The 22856-nt window shown below is 53.2% G+C and overlaps 1 protein-coding gene across 5 annotated transcripts in view; it reads left to right on the top strand.

Moving 5' to 3' along the window:
* Window positions 1-22856, top strand: part of MORN1 (MORN repeat containing 1) — a 67582-nt gene that overhangs the window by 19118 nt on the left and 25608 nt on the right. For 4 of the 5 annotated variants that reach the window (XM_032262173.1, XM_032262177.1, XM_032262176.1 and 1 more), the window contains 3 exons: window positions 1642-1752; window positions 13093-13216; window positions 15019-15185. In XM_032262173.1, coding sequence (XP_032118064.1) covers window positions 1642-1752; window positions 13093-13216; window positions 15019-15185 — 402 coding nt within the window. The remainder of the gene's footprint in view (window positions 1-1641; window positions 1753-13092; window positions 13217-15018; window positions 15186-22856) is intronic. The other variant, XM_032262175.1, reaches the window with a different exon arrangement.

Raw genomic sequence — 22856 nt, 5'->3', positions numbered from 1 at the left:
CACACGCACCTCCTCAGACGGCTCCACATGCACAGACGGCTCCACACACACACAGACGGCTCCACGCACACACAGACGGCTCCACATGCACAGACGGCTCCACACTCACAGACGGCTCCACACACACACAGACGGCTCCACGCACACACAGACGGCTCCACACTCACAGACGGCTCCACACACACACAGACGGCTCCACACGCACAGACGGCTCCACACTCACCACCTCAGACAGCTCCAAACTCACAGACGGCTCCACACACACCTCCTCAGACATCTCCACACGCACAGACGGCTCCACACGCACCTCCTCAGACGGCTCCACATGCACAGACGGCTCCACACTCACCTCCTTAGACAGCTCCAAACTCACAGACGGCTCCACACGCACAGACGGCTCCACACACACACAGACGGCTCCACGCACACACAGACGGCTCCACGCACACACAGACGGCTCCACACACACAGACGTCTCCACGCACACACAGACGGCTCCACACGCACAGACGGCTCCACACTCACAGACGGCTCCACACACACACAGATGGCTCCACACACACAGACGGCTCCACACTCACAGACGGCTCCACACACACACAGACGGCTCCACACGCACAGACGGCTCCACACTCACCACCTCAGACAGCTCCACACGCACAGACAGCTCCACACGCACCTCCTCAGACAGATCCACACGCACCTCCTCAGACAGATCCACACACAACTCCTCAAACAGATCCACACACACCTCCTCACACGGCTCCACACGCACCTCCTCACACGGATCCACATGCACTTCCTCACACGGATCCACACGCACCTCCTCACCCGGATCCACACGTACCTCCTCACACGGCTCCACATGCACCTCCTCACACAGATCCACACGCACAAACAGATCCACACGCACCTCCTCACACGGCTCCACGCGCACCTCCTCACACGGCTCCACACGCACTTCCTCACACAGATCCACACGCACAGACAGATCCACACGCACCTCCTCACACAGATCCACACGCACCTCCTCACACGGATCCACACGCACCTCCTCACATGGATCCACACGCACAGACAGATCCACACGCACCTCCTCACACAGATCCACACGCACCTCCTCACACAGATCCACATGCACCTCCTTATACAGATCCACACATCTCCTCTGGTTGAAGCACGTTGGCAGCAGAATGCAGTGGCATCAGTGCCCACAGCGATGCCCCGCAGGCCCCAGGGAAGTCACCGTTGCCGCCAGGCTTTGCCCTTCCCCAGTCCGGCACCTTAGGGTCCTGACTTCAGATGCAGGGAATGCAGGGCCTGAATCCCGACCAGCGGGATGACGTGCCAGAACATTCCACCAGCAGGAAAACCTGACAGTCCTCACCCCCAACTCATGTCTCTGCCGTGCATCATGGCCTCTGGGGTCTACTGGACTCCACTCCACAGTGCTCAAGGCCACCAGCACCGAGCTGCATGGCCAGAGTACGGCAGCTGCCCAGCTGGCGCCTCTGCACGGCAGCTTATTGGGGGTCAGCCCCAGCATGCACTTGTGTTCTAGCTGCCACCCCGAGCTCTGGCAGGTTCCCAGGGCGCCCACTGCTGACTCAGCACCAGTAAAGCTACTCTGTCCTCTCCCAGAACAAGCCACGAAGATGGTGATCTTGGGTCCGGAGGTGATGGAAGTGGTCCAAGGCTGTCCCTTCTCGGTGCACATTCAGCTGCTGCAGGACCAAGGGGAGATTGCCCAGGGTAAGCATCTCCAGGAGGACGGTCCGACACTTCCAGGAGAGAAATGCGTCAGGTGCTTAAGCCGTGCAGATACAGGTGACATGTTGCATGTGCCTCCTGCGGCAGAGCGGAGCCTTTGTGCCCAGAGCCTAGCAGAGAGGCTGCAGGCGTGCCAGCTCCCCTGCCAGTCAGGCAGCTATGGGTGTGTGTGCAGGCATGTGTGTGCATGGGTGTGTGTGTGGGTGTAATGTGTGCGTGTATGTGCATGTGTGTGCAGGGGTGTGTGTGCAGGCATGTGTGTGTACATGGGTGTGTTTGTGAGCATGGGTGTGTGCATGGGTGTGTGCGCGTGTGTGTGCATGGGTGTGTGCAGGTGTGGGTTTGCATGGGTGTGCAGGTGTGTGTGCAGGCATATGTGTGCATGGGTGTGTATGCAGTCGTGTGTGTGTGCACATACTGTGATGTGCGTGCCCACATATGTATGTGCTTAGGGGTGTCTTTCTTGCACATGTGTGCACAGGTCTGCACGTGCATACGTGTGTGTGGGGGCACGCGTGCCTTTGTCGGCACGTCCTTCCTTTCTGGGAGGATGGTCTTCCGTTCCGTTGAGGGGCCACTGTCTGCTCCCCCACTCATCCGCAGCTGGTCACTGTTATGAGCAGTGCTGCTGTGAACATTCGTATACAGGCTTTTGTGTGTTTTCATTTCTCATGGGCGTGTACCTACGAATGGAGTTGCTAGATCACATGGTAGATTTATGTTTGAACTTTTAAAGAAACTGCAGAACTGTTTTTCAAAATGGCAGCAGCATTTTACAGTCTCGCCGCCACGCTGAGGGTTCAGGTTTCCCCACGTCCTCCCGACACTGGGAATTCTGTCTTTTTGTAGTAACTGCCCTGGGGGTGGAAAGTGGTAGCTCTTCGTGGTTGTGATTCGCGTTTCCCTCACAACCGATGATGATGGGCGGCTCTCACCATGCTTGTTGGCTATTTGTTTATCTTCTTTGGAGAAATGTCTATTCAAATATTGTACCCATTTAAAAAAAAATCGGACTGTCAGGCACAGTGGCTCATGCCTAAAATCCCAGCACTTTGGGAGGCTGAGGTGGGAGGATCACTAGAGCCCGGAGATCAAGACCAGCCTGGGCAACATAGTGAGACCCCCACCTCTTAAAAAACCCGAACTTGTTTTTAATTAGCCAATCGTGGTAGCACATGCCTGCGGTCCCAGCTACCCGGAAGGCTGAAATTGGGGGGGCCCTTCAGCCCAGCAGGTTGGGGCTGCAGTGAGCCCGTGACTGCCCCACTGCACTCTTGTACTCTAGCCTGGGCGACAGAGGAGACCCTGTCTTAAAAACAAAGAAACGGAAAAAAGGTTGTCTTCTTATTTTTGAGTTACGGAGTTCTTTACCTACCCTGGATATAAGCCCTCTAGCAGGTACATCTTGGCAAATGTTTTCTGTCTGCCCATGGCTTATATTTTCATTTGCTTATTGCTGTCTTTGGAACAGCAAAAGTTTTTAATTTTGAAGTCCAGTTTGTCTATTTTTCTTTTATGGATCATAGTTTTGGAAACTGTATTTAAAAATTATTTGCCTAACCCAAGTTTCACAAGGATTTTTTCATAGCCCTGTAGAGGTTTTATAGCTCTAGCTCTTACATTTAGGTCTGTGATCCAGTTTCATTTTTGTGGAAAAGATAAAGTTCTAAATTCATCTCTTCTTCATGGGGATGTTCAATGGTCCCAGCATCATTTGTTGAAAAGACTGTCCTTTCGCCATTGAGCTGCCTTGCACCTTGGATGAAAATTTGTTTGCCCTAAGAGCCGGGGTTTCTGTCTGGACTCCCAGCTCTGCTCCACTGGCCCGTCTCTCCTGACGTCCCCTCGGTCTACGCCAGGACCACACTATCTGGACTCTGGTTGCTTTTAGCACGTTTTCCAGCTGGAGAGTCCCCCAATTTCGTTCTTCCTTTTCAAAATTATCTTGACTCTGCTGGGACCTTTGTATTTCTGTGTACATTTTTAAGATCAGCTTGCCAATTTCTGCAACAACAGCAAAAGAAGGCTGCTGGGATGTTGATGGGGGTGCGTCGGACCCCTCTGGAGAGAATGGCCGTCTCACTGACACCGAGGCCTCCGGTTCCTGAAACACCGCGTCTCCCGCTGAGTTAGAGGCTGACTTTCTCTCCCCGGTGTCTTGTTACTGTCAGCACACGTCTTGCCCTTCTTTATGAAACCTATTAATGCGTAATAATGTATTATTCATTAGATATTGAATTATAATTATTTTATTAATATAAGTATTAATACAGTCATTAAAGCGCTGATAAATTTGGTGTATTCTTTTTATGCCGTCGTGAGTAGAATTTTCTGAACTACGTTTTGGAAGTTTTTGGACTGCAGTCGATGTTTACATACTGACCTCATTTCCTTTGACCTGCTTCACTCATTTATTCTAGCGCTTTGGAGGATTCCTTGGGATTTTCTCTATATAGGATCACGTTGTCTGTAAATAAATACACCGTTACTTCTTCCTTCAGTCTGAACATGAAAAGCTGTAAGGTTCTGCGTCACCCCCAGTAATGAATGAGGGTTCCGACGGCCCCACACCCTCCTCGGTACCTGTTATTGTCTTTTTTTTTCTTTTCTTTCTTTTTTTTGAGATAGAGTCTCGTTCTGTCATCCACGCTGAAGTGCGTGATCTTGGCTCACTGCAACCTCCACCTCCTGGGTTCAAGTGATGCTCCCGCCTCAGCCTCCCCGGTAGCTGGGACTACAGGCGCCCGCCACAACACCCGGCTAGTTTTTGTATTTTTAGTAGAGACGAGGTTTCACCATGTTGGCCAGGATGGTCTCGATCTCCTGACCTCATGATCCACCCGCTTCGGCCTCCCAAAGTGCTGGGATGACAGGCCTGAGCCACCGCGCCCGGACTGTCTGTCTTTTTGATACAGCCATCTTTGTGGGTGTGAAGTGGAGCCTTCTTGTGGTTTTGATTTACATTTCGCTAAAGGCCGGATGTTGAGCATCTTTTTGTGTGCCTTGGGCCATTTGTAGATCTTATTTGGAGAAACGGTGGTAGGAGGTGGCCCTTGACGCCAGAAGTGGGGCTGAGACGCAGGACCAAATTGAGGACTAGATAAAACGGGGCCAGGGCAGAAGCAGCCTTCCGTAAGACATGCCGACCAACGCATCATGCCGGTTTACCATCACCCTGGCGACACCTGGGAGTTACTGCCCCTTTCCGTGGCAATGACCTGATGACCCAAAAGTTACTGCCCCTTCCCTAGAAATTTCCGCATAAAGCACCCTTTAATCCGCATCCAGTTAGAAATGGGTGTAATATGACTGCAACGCTCCCCTGCGCTGCTGCTCTTTGCCTGCGGGGTAGCGCTGCTCCACAGGAACAGTCACAGAGCTGTAGCCCTGCCCCTCCCATACCTCCCGCTTGCCTTGAACCCTTCCCTGGCCAAAGCCAAGAACCCTCACAGCCTAAGCCCTCTGTGGAGCTCACCTGCCCTGCATCAAAATGTCTTAAGAGTTCTTTATATATTCCAGATACAAGTCCTTTATCAGATATCTAATTTGCAAATATTTTTTCCCATTTTGTTGGCAGTCTGGCAGTTTCTTGATGGTGTTCTTTGAAACACACAAGTTTTAAGTTTTGATAAAGCCCAATTTCTCTATTTTTCTTTTTGTTGCTTTGGATGTCATATCCAAGAAGACTTTGTTTAGCCCAGACTCCTATGCTTTCTCTTAAGAATTTTATATTTTTAGGCCTGGCGTGGTGGCTTATGCCTGTGATCCCAGCACTTTGGAAGGCTAAGGCAGGCAGATCACCTGAGGTCATAGGTTCGAGACCAGCCTGGCCAACATGGCAAAAATCTGTCCGTACTAAAAGATACAAAAACCAGCTGGGCATGGTGGCAGGTGCCTGTAGTCCTAGCTACTTGAGAGGCTGAGGCAGGGAGAATTGCTTGAACCCACGAGGAAGAGGTTTCAGTGAACCAAGATCACGCCACTGCACTCCAGAGTGAGACTGTCTCAAAAAAAATATATATATATATGAAAGCTAAAAATATATATTTATATTTATATATATAAAAAGATTAACTCCAAATAGTTCGTAAATGTAAAAGCTAAATATATATGTAATGAATATGTTATAAATATATATTTATAAATATACATATGTATATTTAGCTTTTACATTTAGAAGCCACTTGGAGTTAATCTTTTTGTGCGGTGTCAGGAGGGTCCAACTGCTGTATATTCTTTTGAATGTGGATATCTGTTTGTCCCAAGATCATTTGTTAAAAAGAGTATTCTTTTCCCAATTAATTATATTTCTGTTTGGCTGGTTTTGTTTTTTATAGAGACAGAATCTCGCTGTGTTGCCCAGGCTGGTATCAACCTCCCAGGCTCAAGCGATCCTCCCACCTCGGCCTCCCAAAATGCTGGGATCACAGGCATAAGCCGCCATGCCTGGGGTTTTTTCTGTTTGTTTGTTTTTGTTTTTATAGAGCAATGAATTATCTTGTCCTTCAGTTCGCTAAGGTTTTGTTGGGAATTTCTGCATTGCTGTTCGAGAAAGATATTGGCCTGAAATCCTCTCTTCTTGTAACGTCTTTGTCAAGTTTTGCTATCAAGGTAATGCTATCCTCGTAGAATGGTTGAATTGGGAAAAAGTCTCTCTTCAATTTTCTGGAAGAGTTTGTGTGCACTTGAGAAGAACGTGAATTCTGCTGTTGAGTACAATATTTTCTAAATCAGGTCCATTTTGTTGATATTATTGTTTAAGTTTGTTGTATCCTTCCTGATTTTCTGTCGCTTGTTTTAGCCGTTATTGAGAGTAGTATACTGAAATACCTGACTATAATAGATTTGCCTTGCCGGATACGGTGACTCGTGCCTGTAATACAACATCTTGGCAGGCTGAGGCGAGCACATCACTGGAAGTCAGGAGTTTGAGCCCAGCCTGGCCAACATGGAGAAACCCCATCTCTACTAAAATCTCTACTAAAAATACAAAAATTAGTCAGGCATGGTTGTTCACACCTGGAATCCTAGCTACTTGGGAGGCTGAGGTAGGAGAATTGCTTGAACCTGGGAGGTGGAGGTTGCAGTGAGCTGAGATCGCACCAATGCATTCCAGCCTGGGTGACAGAGTGAGACCCTGTCTCAAAACAAAACAAAACAGATTTGCCTATTTATGCTTTTATTTCTATCAGTTTTTGGTTCATGTATTTTGAGGCTCTGCTATTGGGGGCATAGACATTCAGACTTTTTGTAGTTTAATCAGTTGATCTCTTATCACTGTGAAATTTCTTTCTTTATCCCTAGTAACTGTCTTTACTCTTACATCTACTTTCTGTGATATTAATATCGTCACTCTTTATGCCTTTTGACGAGCATTAGCATGATGTAGCTCTATCCATCCTTTCACTTTTAACCTGCTTATGTTTTTAAAGTGTACTTTTTGTAGGAAGCATATAGTCATCTCGCTTTTTTATCCAATCTAACAATCTCTGCCTTTTAACTCAACTGTTTATACCATTCACATTTAATATGGTTATGGACACAGTAGGATTAAATTTACCATTTTACTATTTTTTAATTTGCCCCAGCTATTTATTTGCCCCCATATCTATTCTTATCTTTTTTTGAATTGGGCATTTTTTATGATTCCATTTTATCTTCTCTGATTTTTTTTTTTTTTTTAAAGACAAGGCCTCACTCTTTCACCCAGGCTGAAGTGCAGTGGTGCAATTGTAGCTCACTACAGCTTCGTACTCCTGAGCTCAAGTAATCCTCCTGCCTCTGCCTCCTGAGTAGCTGGGACTACAGGTGCACACCACCACACCTGGCTAATTAAAAAAACAATTTTTTTTTTTTTTTTTGTAGAGATAGATAGGCTCTTACTCGCAGGCTGCTCTCATAATCCTGCTCTCAAGCAATCTGCCCACCTGGGCCTCCCAAAGTGCTGGGATTATAGTTAAGAGGCATCATTCCTGACCCTCTGTTGGCATATTAATTCTAACTCTTTGTTTTGTTATTTGAGGGGTTACCTTAAGGTTTTACAGTTCATTAAGTGGAAGGGGATCATCGTCAAGGTATTGGAGGAGGAGGAAGAGGAAGGGTTGGTCTTGCCATCTCAGGGTAGCAGAGGTACTTGGCTTACCACAGTTACTTTCTTTCTTTCTTTTTAATTTTATTCTTTACTCCTGGCAAGCTGTGACACAGTTATTTTCAAGAGATGTAATTCTACTTCACTAGTAAAATCTGTATAATAGTACACCCTTTTTGCCACTCCCAATTTTTATGCAATTGTTTTCATACATTTTATGTTCATTTATGTAATGAAATTAATAATACATTGTTATTTTTGTCCAAATGACCACTTAGGTTTTAACGTTTACTTAATAAACAGAAAACAGCCTCCTCTGCTCGCTCCTTCTGTGGGTCCATACTTCCATCTGCTCTCATTTTCCTCTGCCTCCAAGGACGTCATCTTTAATATTTCTTGTAGCACAGGTTCGCTAGTGATGAATTCTTTCCGCTTTTGTATGTCTGGAAACATCTTGATTTTAATTTCTTTTTTTTTTTTTTTTCTTTTTTCTTTTTTCTTTTGGAGGCGGGGACAGGGTTTTCTCTGTAGCCTAGGCTGGAGCGCAATGGTGGGATCTCGGCTCACTGCAACCTCTGCCTCCCAAGTTCAAGCGATTCTCCTGCCTCAGCCTCCAGAGTAGCTGGAATTACAGGTGCCCGCCACCACGCCTAATTTTTTTTTTTTTGGTATTTTTAGTAGAGACAGGTTTTCACCATGTTGGTCAGGCTGGTCTCAAACTCCTGACCTCAGGTGGTCCTCCCACCTCAGCCTCCCAAAAGCTTCATTTTTTTTATAGATAATTTTGCCAGACATAGAACATAGAACCTGCTGTATCTTTCTTTTTTCTTCTTCTTCTTCTTTTTTTTTTTTTTTTTTTTTTTGAGACAGAGTCTCACTCTGTTGCCCAGGCTAGAGTGCGGTGGCACGACCTTGGCTCCTTGCATACTCTGCCTCCAGGGTTCAAGTGATTCTCTTGTCTCAGCCTCCCAAGTAGCTGGGACTACAGGTCCCCGCCACCACTTCTGGCTAATTTTTGTATTTTTGGTAGAGACGGGGTTTCACCATGTTGGCCAGGCTGGTCTCAAACTCCTGAACTCAGGTGTTTTCATTAAATGTGGAAATTTTTCAACCATTATTTCTTCCAGTAATTTTTCTGGCACGGCCTCTCCCATGTATTACCCACGATCAGGCTACTTGAGGTGGCTCCTCTGTTCACTGGTTCCCTTCTTTTCTTCCTTCCTTCCTTCCTTCTTGTTTTTTCTTTTTCACTCTTGTTCCTCCACGGTTTGTTTGGAATGCCTTCTATAGCTCTACAGTTGACCTTGAATGACACAGGTTTGAACTGCGAGATTCACTCATACATGGTTTTCCTCTGCCTCGGCCACCCCACAACAAGAGCAACCCCTCTTCTCCCTCCTCCTCCTCAGTCTCTTCCGTGTGAAGGTAACAAGGATGACGATCTTCATGATAATCCGGTTCCACTTAATGAATAGGAAATATGCTTTTTTTTTTTTAAGACAGTCTCACTCTGTCACCCAGGCTGGAGTGCAGTGGTGCAATCTCGGCTCACTGCAACCTCTGCCTCCCAGGCTCAAGCAATTCTTCTGCCTCAGCCTCCCGAGTAGCTGGGATTACAGGTGCGTACCACTACACCAAGCTAATTTATTTTTTGAGGTGGAGTTTTGATCTTGTTGCCCAGGCTGGAGTGCAATGGCATGATCTCGGCTCAGCGAAACCTCCGCCTCCAGGTTCAAGCGATTCTCCTGCCTCAGCCTTCCGAGTAGTTGAGATTACAGGTATGCGCTACCATGCCCAGCTAGTTTTTTATTTTTAGTAGAGGCGGGGTTTTTTCACGTTGGTCAGGCTGGTCTTGAACGCCTGACATCAGGTGATCTGCCCACCTTGGTCCCCCAAAGTGCTGGGATTACAGGAGTGAGCCACTGCGCCTGGCCAATTTTTGCATTTTTAGTAGAGATGGGATTTCACCATATTGGCCAGGCTGGTCTTAAACTCCTGACCTTGTGATCTGCCAGCCTCAGCCTCCCAGAGTGCTGGGATTACAGGTGTGAGCCACTGCGCCCGCCTAGCCATGTTTTTTTTTTTAACTATGATTCCCTTAATGACACTTCCTTCTAGCTTACTTTATTATAAGAATACAGCATTTAATACATAGAACATACAAAGTATGTGTTCACAGTTTCTGTTCTCAACAAGGCTTCGGGCCAACAGTATGCTATAGCAGTTAAGCTTTGGGGGAGTCAGAACTGACACGTGGATTTTCAACTGCGGGAGCGTCAGCGGCCCTAATCCCTATGTTGGCCCAGGGTCAGCTGCATTTCCAGGTTCATAAATCTTTTCTTCTGCAATGTTTAACCTGCTATGAATCACATCCAACATATTTTTTATCTCGTACATTGTAGTTTTCATCTCCAGAAGTTTGACTCTGTTCTTGTTTCTTATTTATTTAGTTATTTATTTATTGAGACAGAACCTTGCTCTGCTGCCTAGGCTGGAGGGCAATGGCACCATCTTGGCTCACTGCAACCTCCACCTCTCAGGTTCAAGTGATTCTCCTGCCTCAGCCTCCCAAGTAGCTGGGATGACAGACACACACCACCACGCCCAGCTAATTTTTTGTGTGTTTAGTAGAGATGGGGTTTCGCCATATTGGCCAGGCTGGTCTTGAACTCCTCACCTTAAGTGATCTGCCTGCCTCGGCCTCCCAAAGTGCTGGGACCACACGCGTGAGCCACCTCACCCGGCTCTTTGTTCTTTTTATATGTTCTGTGTCTCTGTTTCACTTTTGAACATGGAACACAGTTATAATAGGAATGTTTAAATGTCCTTTACTGCTGACTCTAACATCGGAGTCAGTTCTGGGCCACTTCCCGTCGATGGATTTTTCACCTTGTCACAGGCCACGCTTTCCTGCATTCTTTGCATGCCTCGTAATCTTTGATTGGGTGCCAGACATCGTAAATTTTTGTATTCCTGTACAAAATTTGTCGGATATTTTTGTATTCCTGTAAATATTCTTGAGTTTTGTTCTGGGGTACAGTTCGGTGACTTGGAGACACTTTAATCCTCTCGGGTCTTGCTTTTATGATCTGTTACGGCTGCTGGAGACCCGTCTGCCTCACACCAATTTGCTCCCCATGACTGTCGCAAGACCCTTCTGAGAGCTTGCCCCAGCTTCCTGTGACTTCTCCGTTTTCCCAGCTGGCTGAGAACAGGCGCGATGCCCAGTCCTGTGTGAGCCCCAGGTCCCCGTCCCTCTAGTTCTTCAGACGGTTCTTCCCCAGCCTCGTGGAGTGTCCTTCTGTGTGTGCTGACCGGTGCTCCGCTGAATACTGCAGCCTCCTCCCTCTGCTCAGGGTCCTCTCCTCTGCTGCTCCGCCCTTTGAACTTTAAAACTCTGTGTGTCTTGTTCCCCACGGTGTCTGCTCTTTTTTCCTCAACTGAGGGGTTTAGTTGGACTCTGCCTCAGTTTCCTGCCTGCAGCTCATCCTGCACGTTCTTTTAAGGCAGTGGCCAGGGCAATTGTAGAGTCCACACCTTCTTTACTTCTTTCAAGGTCACTGTCCTGAGGTGTCCGTGATTCTGACAATCAAGTTTCCTTGCACTTTGTCTGCTTTCTCGGTTGTTTGAACCAGGGGTGTCACTCAGGCCCAGTCACTCCATCCCCATACAGAAGTCCAGCAGGCTACGCTGGAGTTTTTACACGACATTTGACGTCTGTTCTTTCCCAGTCGTGTGTCCTTTGCCAGATCTTCGTAAGATGAGAGTTGGCTTCCTGTTGACCTCTCCTCCATGCGACCGTGACCTCAGAATGCACGCGAGCAGGCCCTGGACATGCTGGGGCTGCAGGATGTAATACTTCAACTGGGTGGTCGGGCACAGCTCCGGGCTCTGAGGTCACCCCTCCATGGCCACCCCAAGTGGGAGCCTGCCTGGGCCCTGCTTTGTCCGAGTGCCAATGTCGCTGAAGTCCAGTCACTTCCCGATTCCTTTGTGAACTTGGGGGCCTGTCCCAAAGCTCGGCATCCACTCTGGGGCCCCCATGCATTCACCTCCCTCCGCTTCCTCTTTCTTTTCTTTTTTTCCGAGACGAAGGCTCTCTCTGTCGCCCAGGCTGGAGTGCAGTGGCATGGTCTCAGCTCACTGCAGCCTCTGCCTCGTGGGTTCAAACGATTCTCCTGCCTCAGCCTCCTGAGGAGCTGGGATGATTATAGGCACCCACTACCACAGCCGGCTAATTTTTGTATTTTTAGTAGAGATGGGGTTTCACCATGTTGGCCAGGCTGGTCTCAAACGCCTGAGCTCAGGCGATCTGCCTGCCTCGCCTCCCACAGTGCTGGGGTTAGAGGCGTGAGCCACTGCGCCCGCCTCCTGCCTCTTCCTCCCGGCCCCTCTTGGCACAGCCATCTTGCCTCCACCCGTGGTGCCCAAGCCACTCCTCCCTGCTATCCGGCCCCCAACACGGGATCTCCTGGGTGTGGCTGAATACCCAGCTCCACCACCTCCACCTGCCCAGCAGGGCCCAGAGCATCTTGGCAACTCAGAGGGACAGTGATATCCACTCCTTGGGCACGGTCCTCTGGGGGCCACTGCAGCCCGAGGTTCCCAGGAGTGATGGAGTACAGGCACCTGCACCTGGAGCAGATGGCTTGGCATTTAGTGGGCACTGGCTGTGTGCCAGGCCCTGTGCTGGGTACTTTGGTGGAGAGGGGAGCCCATGCCCCCAGGTCAGGGTGGCAGATGAGCCTGATATCCACCAGGGTGACGAGGACCGTGATGGAGGCCCCAGGAACTTGTGAGTGCCAGTGCCACCCCACGCCCCTGACCAGCCCAGGGCCTGGGTGTGCCCGAGGTGAACCCCTGAGGCTGGCCAGCACAGAGAGGCCTTCCCATAGTGTGCTGGCCCCAGGCCAGGGCCCAGAGGTGGAGATTTGGGATCCAGGACCTGAGGAGAGGGGTGCAGAGGCATTGGGGTGAGTGTGGCCAGCACCAGAGATAGCAGGGCCGGGACACTTCTACAGGGCATGGGAGAGGAGCAGAGAAGCCACAGAAGGCAAGCCAGGGTCCTCAGCAGTCACAGCCGCCGGCAAATGTGGCCCTGCTGTTATAAACACGGCGTCCCAGAAGCCTGCCCCGAGCCCCTGCCCGCAGGTGGAGTCCTGGTGAGCCTGCGCCCATGCACCCCGCTCTGGGGTGCCTGTGAGTGCTCACGGCCTGCTCCTGTCTCCTGGAAGGTGAGAGCGGCCGGGTCCTGCAGATCTCAGCGGCTGTCAGATACGTGCAGCTGCCGGCGTACTCTGAGGTCAGCTTTTTCCAAGTGGACAGAGACAGCCAAGAGACGCTCATCCAGACCCCATTGTGAGTACAGGGGACGCCGGTGACGCCCTGGGAGGGGCAGGGGGGCAGGGGGTCCCTCCTTAGCTTTCAGGGGGAATGATGAGAATAAGCTCCACCCGGAGCCCCCGCCGCCCCTCGCTCTGTTGCTGCCCACGTGCCCCCCACCCGCCAGGGTTGATGCAGGGCTGGGCGCAGCCAGGACCAGCCAGACACAGATGTACAGCGCAGTGGAGGGAAGATGGGGATGAAGGCACCCCAGATGGCAAGGGGCCTGGGAGGAAGGGGAGCCAGGCAGAGCCACAGAGGCCGGGGCTGTGGCCATACTGCTGTGTTCCTGAGTGAGGCTGGCTGACGTCCCTGCCTCCCTCCCTCCCTCCCTCCTTCCTTCCTTCTTTCCTCCTTCCTTCCTCTCTTTCCAAAGAAGCTTTTTCCTCATCAAGGGGCCTCACTCTGTCGCCCAAGCTGGAGCAATCAAGGCTCACTGCAGCCTTGACTGCCTGGGCTCAAACGATCCTCCCGCCCTGGCCTCCCAGCGTGCCAGGATTGTAGGCCCCAGCCATGGTGCCAGCCATCTTTAAAACCTGCTCATAAACTTCGGAAATCGGCTGTGATCCCTGGCCCGTGATACCTCCTGCAGGCACACCCGCCTCCACCCTCCAGCCTCCACGCGTTCTCACTCAAAATGTGTCACGTCCAGAGGCTGCAGCTGTCCCAGGTCAGAGATTGCTGGGGGACTCAGAGGTGGATTCTTGGGGCTCGTTCCTGGTCTCAGGCCCGGACTCCCTCAGTATCTGTGGGGAGAGGAGTCTGCCTGGGCACGGAGGCCAGCCTCCCACTCCCTGACGACCCTGTGTGAAGGCAGCTGGGCACCTTGAGCATGCGTTTCAGTGAGAACTCTACCACGTGAGTTTGTTTTGAGTTCGCTTAGATCATGTTAATTCCTTGTTCTTCTTTCCCTGGACCAAGTCCTGGTTATGACAAAGGAAATACTTGACGTCTGTTTAAGGAAACAGCTCCCTTGAATTTCAGTATCTGACCTCTGCCATGGCCCTTCTTGCCTTCTGAGACAGCGAGCCCCTGGTCAGAGGCCCTAGTCTCCCCCAGCGCTCGGCCCCCAAGCCTCTGGGCCCGGGTCCGTGTCTGGAGTGAAGACTTCAGGACCCCAGCCCTCGGTGCGCGTGGGAGGGTGGTCCACTGCAGAGATGCTCAGGCCTCTCTTGATGCAGCCAGGAGGAATGCGGGTGCCACTCCCCACGCACACGCACCAGGCCTCCCAGGAACACACTGCACCAGGCCAGGTTGCTCACGAACCCACACGCAGAAGCCTGAGCTGCAGGACCCCAAGAGGAGGCCTCACTCTAAGCCCCACGACGTGGAAATCCACAAATTGTACCATTCACAGTCAGAACTTAGCAGTGCCGGGCTATCAGACGTGAGGCTGAGCCGCAGCGCTGACTCCCTTTCCCACCAGCCCTTCTCCAGAGTTAAGGATGGTCGGGCATTTGGGGTAAACTTGGACCCACCGTCAAAGTCAGAACACACCCGAGAGTCGACGCTGTTGGAATCATCATAAATAATAACGGGGGTGGCAGGCAGCTCTTCCTCAAGCCGAGACCTGCCGTCTCCTCCCTGGCGAGGCCTTTCTCTCTGGGTCTGCGTTGGTCCCATCCCAGCCGGAGACCCCCCCCTTCAGAGAGGCTGAGTAGTGCTCCCTGGACTCAGGGCTAGGCACATCCCAGGGTCCAGGGCGTGGGCCACGCTGTCTCACTCACCCTAGCTTGCTGTGGAGCAAGCAGAGCCAAGCCGCTCCCCTTCCTTTGCAGTGGGTTCGAATGCATCCCCTATCCTGTGTCCAGCCGTGAAGCTGGGGTGCTGGGGCCCAGAGCTACCAAGGGAGCTGCAGAAACCTCCATGCCCCTGCCTGGGGGAGACCAGGAGCTGGATTCGGATGCCGCCCATGGCCAGGAGGACACCCTCAGTGACCAGCTTGGTGAGTGGAGTTCACAAACGTGTTGGGGGTGGGTGACCCCAGCAGTCAAGGGAGTGTGGGGTCGTAGGGGCCCAGAACCAGGCCGGAGCAGGCCTCGGTGAGGAAGCAAGCCACGCCTGGGGTCAGTCATCACGCGTGGGACAAAGGAGGCAGGGCCGACCAGCCCACATCCCCAGACAAGCAGTCCCAGGTGGCTGAGGACGCTCAGGTCAATTGTTCGTCTGCCCTGAGCCTGGCAGGGGCTGCAGCCTCGTGGGGTCCTCTCAGGGCAAACTCACCCAGGCCTGGAGGCCCGTGGCCATCCTGGACATGGCCCCAGCCACTCCTGCCGCCCGGGAGCCCCCACAGTGGCTGCCAGCCGTGGCTCTGGGGTGCCACATTGCGAACTGCCCCCTCGAGATCAGGGTTTCCTGCGGAGATGCTCAGGCCTCTCTTGAGCAGCCAGGAGGAAAACGGGTGTCACTTGCCATACCTCGAGTTTCTTCATGGAGATGAGGCTCCAGGTGCTCCAGCAGAGCCCCCCAGCCCCCAACTCTGCCCCCCAGGCTGGGCCGGGTGAGAATTGTGCTTCCATGGAATGTGCGGCCTGGGCTTCACACGGATCGCTGCAGAGTTGCTCGTGGAGTTGAATGGAAGCTTCATCGCTGTAGCTGACCGTGCCCAGTGGCATTCTGTCTTCCCGTGCAGCTCAGCCTGCTGTAAACTCAAGGGGTGCGGCTCAGGGCCAGAGTCAGGGGACACCCTTGGGGGCGCTGGGGGGCCCTGCAGTGCTGCTGGCCGCTGGGTCCTCCTCACCACAGCCCTGCACCTCAAGGCTCAATAAACGGGAGTCGGGCGCAGGGGTCCCCACTGGACAAATGCCTGGCACTTTGAGTTTGGGGGCCTCTGATTAGGGCCCAGCTGACAGCTGAGGTCCCCGGCTGCCACAGTGAGGATCTGAGCCTGGGGCGCTCCTTGCGGGGGGCAGATCTGAGAGCCTGTGGTGAGCCCAGAGCCGAGATTTAGCCGGTGGGGGAGGCGGCAGCAAGATGGCCCTCGCCACCCTGGGAGGCGCCTCCGCCAGCAGGGCCACCTTGGTGCCTGTGCCCCTGCCCGGAAACCTCACCTAGCTGGTGACAGAAGCCCCGGAGCCTCAGAGCCTCGGGGGTCTGCGCTTGCAGGGAGCTCACTCTCCTAGGATCTGACCAGCCCCGCTCCAAACAATGGCCGTGAGAGGAGCGGCGGGGCCGGGGCATCTTTCACAGAAGAGAGTGTGCGGGTGGCCCGTGTGGGGCAGCAGGACCCGGCACCTCTGCACGGGAGGCCAGCACAGCAAAGCCTCGGGCCAGCAGGGCCACGGGGGGCCCAGCCCTCGCCCCTCGTCTGCCTTCACCTCAGTTTATAGAAGCGATTTTACACCACATTGGTGGAATAGCTCTCACATTTCAGCATAAAAGTACTTACCAGGCGCCACGCCTTCTACTTAGAGAGATTTTTGGAGCCAAGAACTGGGGTCTCGATTGAAACCAGCCTGGTGCCTGCATCACACCCCACCCCCGGCTCCCTGCACCGGCCCTGCAGCCTGGGTCTGGGCACACCCAACCTGGGGGCCTCCCCAAATCCCAGCCCGGCTCAGACTATTTCTGGCTTGGCTCTGATGTGACTGTCCAGCCATAAACTCTCCAGCACAAAAGAAATTTCCAGTGGGACGCCTAGAGGAACGTGCTTTTGTTTTTGTGAGACCTGCTGAGGCTTGAACCCCAGACATTTGGAGTTTGCTCCGAGCTCTGCAGGCCTGTGGGAAGCTCTGCCTGGACCTCGTGAGTGCATCTGAGACCAAACCTGGAAGGCTGGGCTGCTGTTTGCACACCAGTGTGCAGCCGGACCTCTCTGTGCCTCAGTTTCCTCATCGGTAAAGGGAGGGTGACTGAGGCCTGTGCAGGGTGGCCTGGAGGGGACGAGCCTGGCCTGGTCCGGTGCAGTCAAGTCCAAACCAAGGCAAAGAGGCGGAGGCTGGGGTCAGGGAGGGCATGCCCTGTAAGCTTTTACTTTGTCACCCAGGCTGGAGTGCAGGGGCGTGATCTCTGCTCACTGCAGCCTCCACCGGTGATTCTCCCACCTCAGCCTCCGAAGTAGCTGGGACCACAGGCCCGAGCCACCATGCCTGGCTCATATTTTGTGTTTGTTTATAAAGACAGGGTCTCGCCGTGTTGCCCAGGGTAGTTTCAAACTCCTGAGCTCAAGCAATCCTCCCGCCTCAGCCTCCCAAAGTGCGGGGATTACAGGCATGGCCACCACGCCAGGCTGCTTTTATTTTCCTTTTCTTAAACCTGGAGAAGTTCCTCATGGGAAGGGGCTGGTTGGGCAGATTTCCCCTGGGCACAGTTGGCCGGGTCCTTGCTTTGTCTGTCTCCCATCTCGGCGACTGGGCCAAGGAGCCAGCAGGACCCGGACAGGTAGCTCTGAGTCCACAGGTCCCTCCTGGGCGGAGCTGCTGAGCGACGTCTTGTTCCGCGCGCTGCGGCCCCGCCCAGAGGCAGCTCGGTCCACACAGCCCTCCTCAGGAGGAGCAGTTACCGAGACAGCTGAGCCGTCCAGCAACCCCACGTGGACCCCCCAGGACCAAGCATCAGGCCCTACGCCTTGGGAACACTGTCAGGTTTGGCAGAGTGTCCCGGGCTGCTGGGTGCCATGTGAAATCCAGATCACTGGCAGGAAAGTGCACAGGCCAAGCACAGTGGGAAGGCCGGGCCCGGGTGAGGGGTTCCACTGTTTCAGAGTCTACGATGGACGTCACCGGGGTGCCCTCCACTCTCTTTCTTTAGTCTTTTTTTTTTGAGCTGGAGTCTCATTCTGTTGCTGGGCTGGAGTGCAATGGCACGATCTCGGCTCACTGCAACCTCCACCTCCCAGGTTCGAGTGATTCTCCTGCCTCAGGCTCCAGAGTAGCTGGGATCACAGTTGCCCACCACCAGGCCCAGCTAATTTTTGTATTTTTAGTAGAGGCGGGACAACATCACCATGTTGTCCAGGCTGGTCTTGAACTCCTAACCTCACACGACCTGCTCGCCTTGGCCTCCCAAAGTGCTGGGATGACAGGCGTGAGCCACCGCGCCCGGCCTCCGTGGTCTTTATCGACCCTTCTTTGCGCAGTCCGTAACCCAGTTAGGACAGATTTATCAGGCTTGCTGCTTCCAAACCACGACCCACGGATCGTTACCCTCATTCCCTGTAGCAGTCGACGCAAACTATTCTTCCCGATTCCCATCTCCCATTGAAAATCTGCCCCCAACATGTGACCGTCACAGCACCCTGGGACATGGTGGAGAGATGAGGCTTCTCCGGCCCAGAACGGCAGGGTGCTGGGCAGAGGGTCCCACTCAGTACCTGGAGCCCCACCCCCACCACAGCCCTCGGGCCTGGGGACTTGAGGATGCCGGCCAAGACCCCTGCAGAGGAAACAGAGTCATTTTGAAGTTCCAGTTCCAGCCAGGATAGCTTTCATCCCTAAGTAAGGGAAAACTAAAACAATCATGGCTTCGGAAAAGAGGAGTCGTGGCCGGGAGGCCTGGAGATGTTGGCCCCAGGCTGGGGAGCCCCACTGCGCGGGGAGCCCAGCTCTGTCGACCTGGGCCCACCATCGTCACCCCAAGGTTGGAGGCAGCTCCCAGAGCCCCTCCCTTAGTCAGCAGCCCCTGCTCAGAGCTGGAAGCTCTCAGATTCCAGGGCCCTGCCCCACGGAGGCCCTAGGACCAGGCAAGACGTCACCACCTGCCAGCAAGGCCGGGCCAGCTTGCTTTAAGCCATCTACCTAAAAGAAGACAAAAAAGGGTGGTGATCTGAGACTGCCCCGTGTGTCCAGGGAACAGACACCAGGAATCATTTCCTTGTGAGTGAGAACTTTGCATTCTCAAAAAACCAAACCACAGTCCCTTGCTTACACGCGTCCCTGGCGCCATCACAGTGCTGCCTGCTTGGCTCCTGGACGGACATCCCTCCCTCTGGCCAAGGCCCTTGCCAAGAGGTGGACCCCGCTGAAGCCTCTGGTCTTGCCTGCAGCTCGTCCTGGGCCCAGGGCAGCTGTACCGGATCTAGCCTCAAGTTTCCGCCTCCGCTTACATGTGAGAGAGCTGGGGCCATGGGACGCAGATGCCCAGTGAGAATCCAGCCCCTGGCTGCAGAGACAGCACCTGCAGAAACCTGCCAACCTGGAACTGGCCGTAGGCCTTTGAGTGTCCACGTGTCCTCCAGCCACCAGCCAGGACCTCCCACCCAACGGCCACTCACGTGCAGGTCAGAGACGTCAGGCCAGAAGGTAATCCAACATGAGGCCTGAAAGAAACTTGGGCCAGAAAATCTCCAGGGTCCCTGTCCGTCAAAGTTCCTTCCGAGTACCCCCTGATCCGGTGGCTGAGACACGTGCATCCATGGCGGAAGCTCCAGGTCTGGGCATCCCTCTCACTGCGGGAGAGGGACACTAGGAACGCCCACCTGCAACAAAACCCGGCCACAGCCAGAGAGCAGGACAGCTCTCACCAAGCCCTCTGGCCGCTCCCCGCCACGGACCCAGTGCTGCCTGGCCCAGGCGTCCTCAAGACCCTGCCACAGGTGGATTCCTCCCGGCAGGCCGTGTGCTTAGGATGAGATGTGACTGCTTTTAGCAAACAACACTAGAGTGGCTTCTGCCCAGCCATGGTGACTTCTCACACACATAAGAGCTTGAGGGAGAGGGGAGCTCCCTCCCCAACCACTGGGGACCCCAGTTCCTGTTGACTCTTCTGCCACTGTCATCTTCCTGCACCACCTCATGGTCCTGGATGGCTGCACAGGCTCTAGCTGTCACACCCGTATTCCAGCCAGCAGAAAGGGGGAAGCATAAGTGGCAAGGAGAAGGGCCCCCCCCCTTCTAAAGAAGCTTCCTGGAGGTACAACACTCACTGCTGTTGCTCAGAACTTGGTTATACGGCCCGGCCACACCAGGCCACATGGCCACACAGCCACACCAGGCCACACAGAGACAAGAAGCACAAAGTGCTGGCAAAGACTCTGTTACCAGAGAAGGGGAGCATGGAGGCTGCCAGTCAGCCGGCCATCTTCCAAGTAGCCCATCATGAGCGTACCCCTGCTGGGCCCCCGCTGCTGCACCACCAGCTGGGAAGTCCCGGAGAGGGCTGGCGGGCAAGGACCTAAGTCTCCTTGGACCTAAGCCACCCCTGCAGGAGGAGCCCAGGGAGACGTCACACCCTCACTCGCATCTCTGACAAGGAAGCGGGCAGGGTGCCCTGCCGTGACCCCGAGCCAGCCTGCAGCCTCATCCCCATCTCCACAGAACTCTAAGTCTGCTGCTTTAGCAGCGAAAGCCCCGTGCTGCGCTGAGTGTGTGGGGAGTGTGGGCACGGGCTCTGACCTGGCCACCCTGGGCAGCTGTGCTCACGCAGCACCCCCGCCGGTCCCAGCTGGACTTCGGCTGGCAGGACACCCGCCAGGCTTCACTGTGGCCTCTGCCCAGAGGTCGTGTGTGAAGAGCTGGGCCGGCCCCACCAGTGGGTTGCGCTGCCTCCCTGCCCTGCTCCACCTGCCACAAACAAAAACTGGAACATTCTCGGCCACCTCCAGACTTCACATCCTTTGGGCTTTGGGACACAGAGGTCAGGCTGTCCTGGGGAGAGGAGGGAGGGAAGGAGGGCTTCCAGAGAGCATGGACTTGAGTCAGACCTGAAATAAAGCTGCGCCGCCTCGCGTCTTAACGCAGCTGCCAAGGCCTCGGCATGTTCTGAAACTCAGGGCCATAGCTAGGGGCAGATGAGCACCTGCCACAGACGCCCAGCATGCCTGTGCTGCCCCCTGTCACCCCGAGCCACCCCGAGGTCTCTGGGCCCCGGAAGCCACTCCCTGCTGGGTCAAGGCCACAGGGGTCCCCCAGGAGTGCTCCAGCCCTGCCCCCATGCCCAGGTTGGAAGGAACACCAGCCTTGCTCCCCTGTCCGTGGAGAAGGCTAGAAAGTCAGCCCAGCCATCCGCAACCCGGGGACAGGCCTCCGGGCACTCCCACTCGTCCCACAACTGGCATGGACTTGGGGTCCAGGCGTCTTTCCTCCCTGACCCGACAGCAGCCGGAAACCTTCCGGAAACCTGGCTTTCATTTGTACAAATAAATCGACCAAGAGGGCAAATCCATTCTCTTTCCGGAGGCCTAACGTCAGCGCTACATAATTGCACATCACACATTGTATTATTTTGTTGATATGAAATATTTCAGTTGTTTAGTTGTTTTTAACTTTCAAATAAGGATTTGCATTTCATTGAGAAGAAAAGACAATTTCCAAGACGTAGACTATTAGCAGATTTTCTAAACCCTATTTTGGTTAAACCACAGCACCCAGATTTTGGTGACAAAGCACATTGATTTTATATTCAAAGGATTTATATATTTAGTCTCTTAACCTTTTGTAATTCCCACCCACAGCTTGCAGCACGGAGCCCTTTTGTGTCCCTTGTTGTCAATGGGGTGTCTGCCTGGGCCCTGTAATTTGGGCCATTGAGTTGGAGCGCAGGTGCTGCCGATGGCGGGGTGGACATTGTCAGGCCGGCTGGGCCCCAGCGCCTCAAACAATCCCCTGTGAATTAGATTTGGGAACATAGAGAAGCCGCAGCCAGGAGAGGACATCAGGTTGCTTTGCTTTTCTTTTTCTTTCTCTCTTTTTTTTTTTTTTAAGTGCACAAAACCCTCCCAGTGAATATTTCAATGGATCTGAGTGGTTTTTCTTTTTCATATGTTGGACAAATGGTTTTGAGTATTCGTCAGATGGGATCTATGAAGAATCAATCATTATTGTAAGATGATTTTAAAAACCAAGGTGCCCTCTCCCGCTAATTCAGTCTTGCCAGTAAAAGTGTCAGGATGTGCAGCAGAGAATTTCAGGAAATTTCATTGCCTGGTGAGGTGATAACAGTTTAAATATTAATTGTCTATGGTTAATTACGGCAGAGTAGCATGGAAGAGCCATATTTTTAAAGGAATGTTTGTGCTATAAATTCTTCTTCTGGGAATCACATCATATAGAGCGACTGTCCCAGAAAACACAGTATAAAAAGATACCACGTTGCTTCCAATGCCAGAACAGTGGATGGAAATGGAAATGAACTCAGACTTCGGGGTGTATGTCTGTCTAAAACTAAGCCGGGATGTTCGAGGGGGCCGGGACTGGGAGCAAGGCTGATGCTCTGCTTCAGGCAGGCTTGTGGGGGCCGGCAGGCGAGTGGAGCACCCCTCCCTCGGGGCTAAGCAGCCTCCTTGTAGGTAGCTGCTCTTTGGGGTCAAAGTTTAAGCTTTCAGGTTCTCTCTGCCCCCACAGGTCTAGTCTTTCCTGTTCTTCCCCCCTTCCTGCCTGGAGCAATTCAGCCTTCTAGTCCCTCCAAGTGAGGTGGGCATCAGGGTCTCAGAAACTCTGCTCTGGGTGTTGGGCCCAACGGGGCAGGGAAGCAGTGAGCCCGGGGCCCGAGGGGGTGATAGAGGCAGCGTCCAGGGGGTACAGACACAAAAAAGTGGGGACAAGAAGGAACACCTGGGTTTGCACTCGGGTGAGTGTGAGCTGGGGGTTTGCATCATAGAGAGGAAAGTGAACCTGTGCGTTTGCGGGCAGGTCTGTGTACACATGGCTGTGTGTGCGTGCCTACACAGCTGCATATGTGC

Source organism: Sapajus apella, unplaced genomic scaffold (assembly GCF_009761245.1).
Source record: "Sapajus apella isolate SASKATOON/1434 unplaced genomic scaffold, GSC_monkey_1.0 scaffold127, whole genome shotgun sequence".
NCBI classification, from domain to species: domain Eukaryota; kingdom Metazoa; phylum Chordata; class Mammalia; order Primates; family Cebidae; genus Sapajus; species Sapajus apella.
The sequence above is the reverse complement of the archived record's forward strand: the minus strand, read 5'-3'. Positions and strand labels throughout refer to the sequence as shown.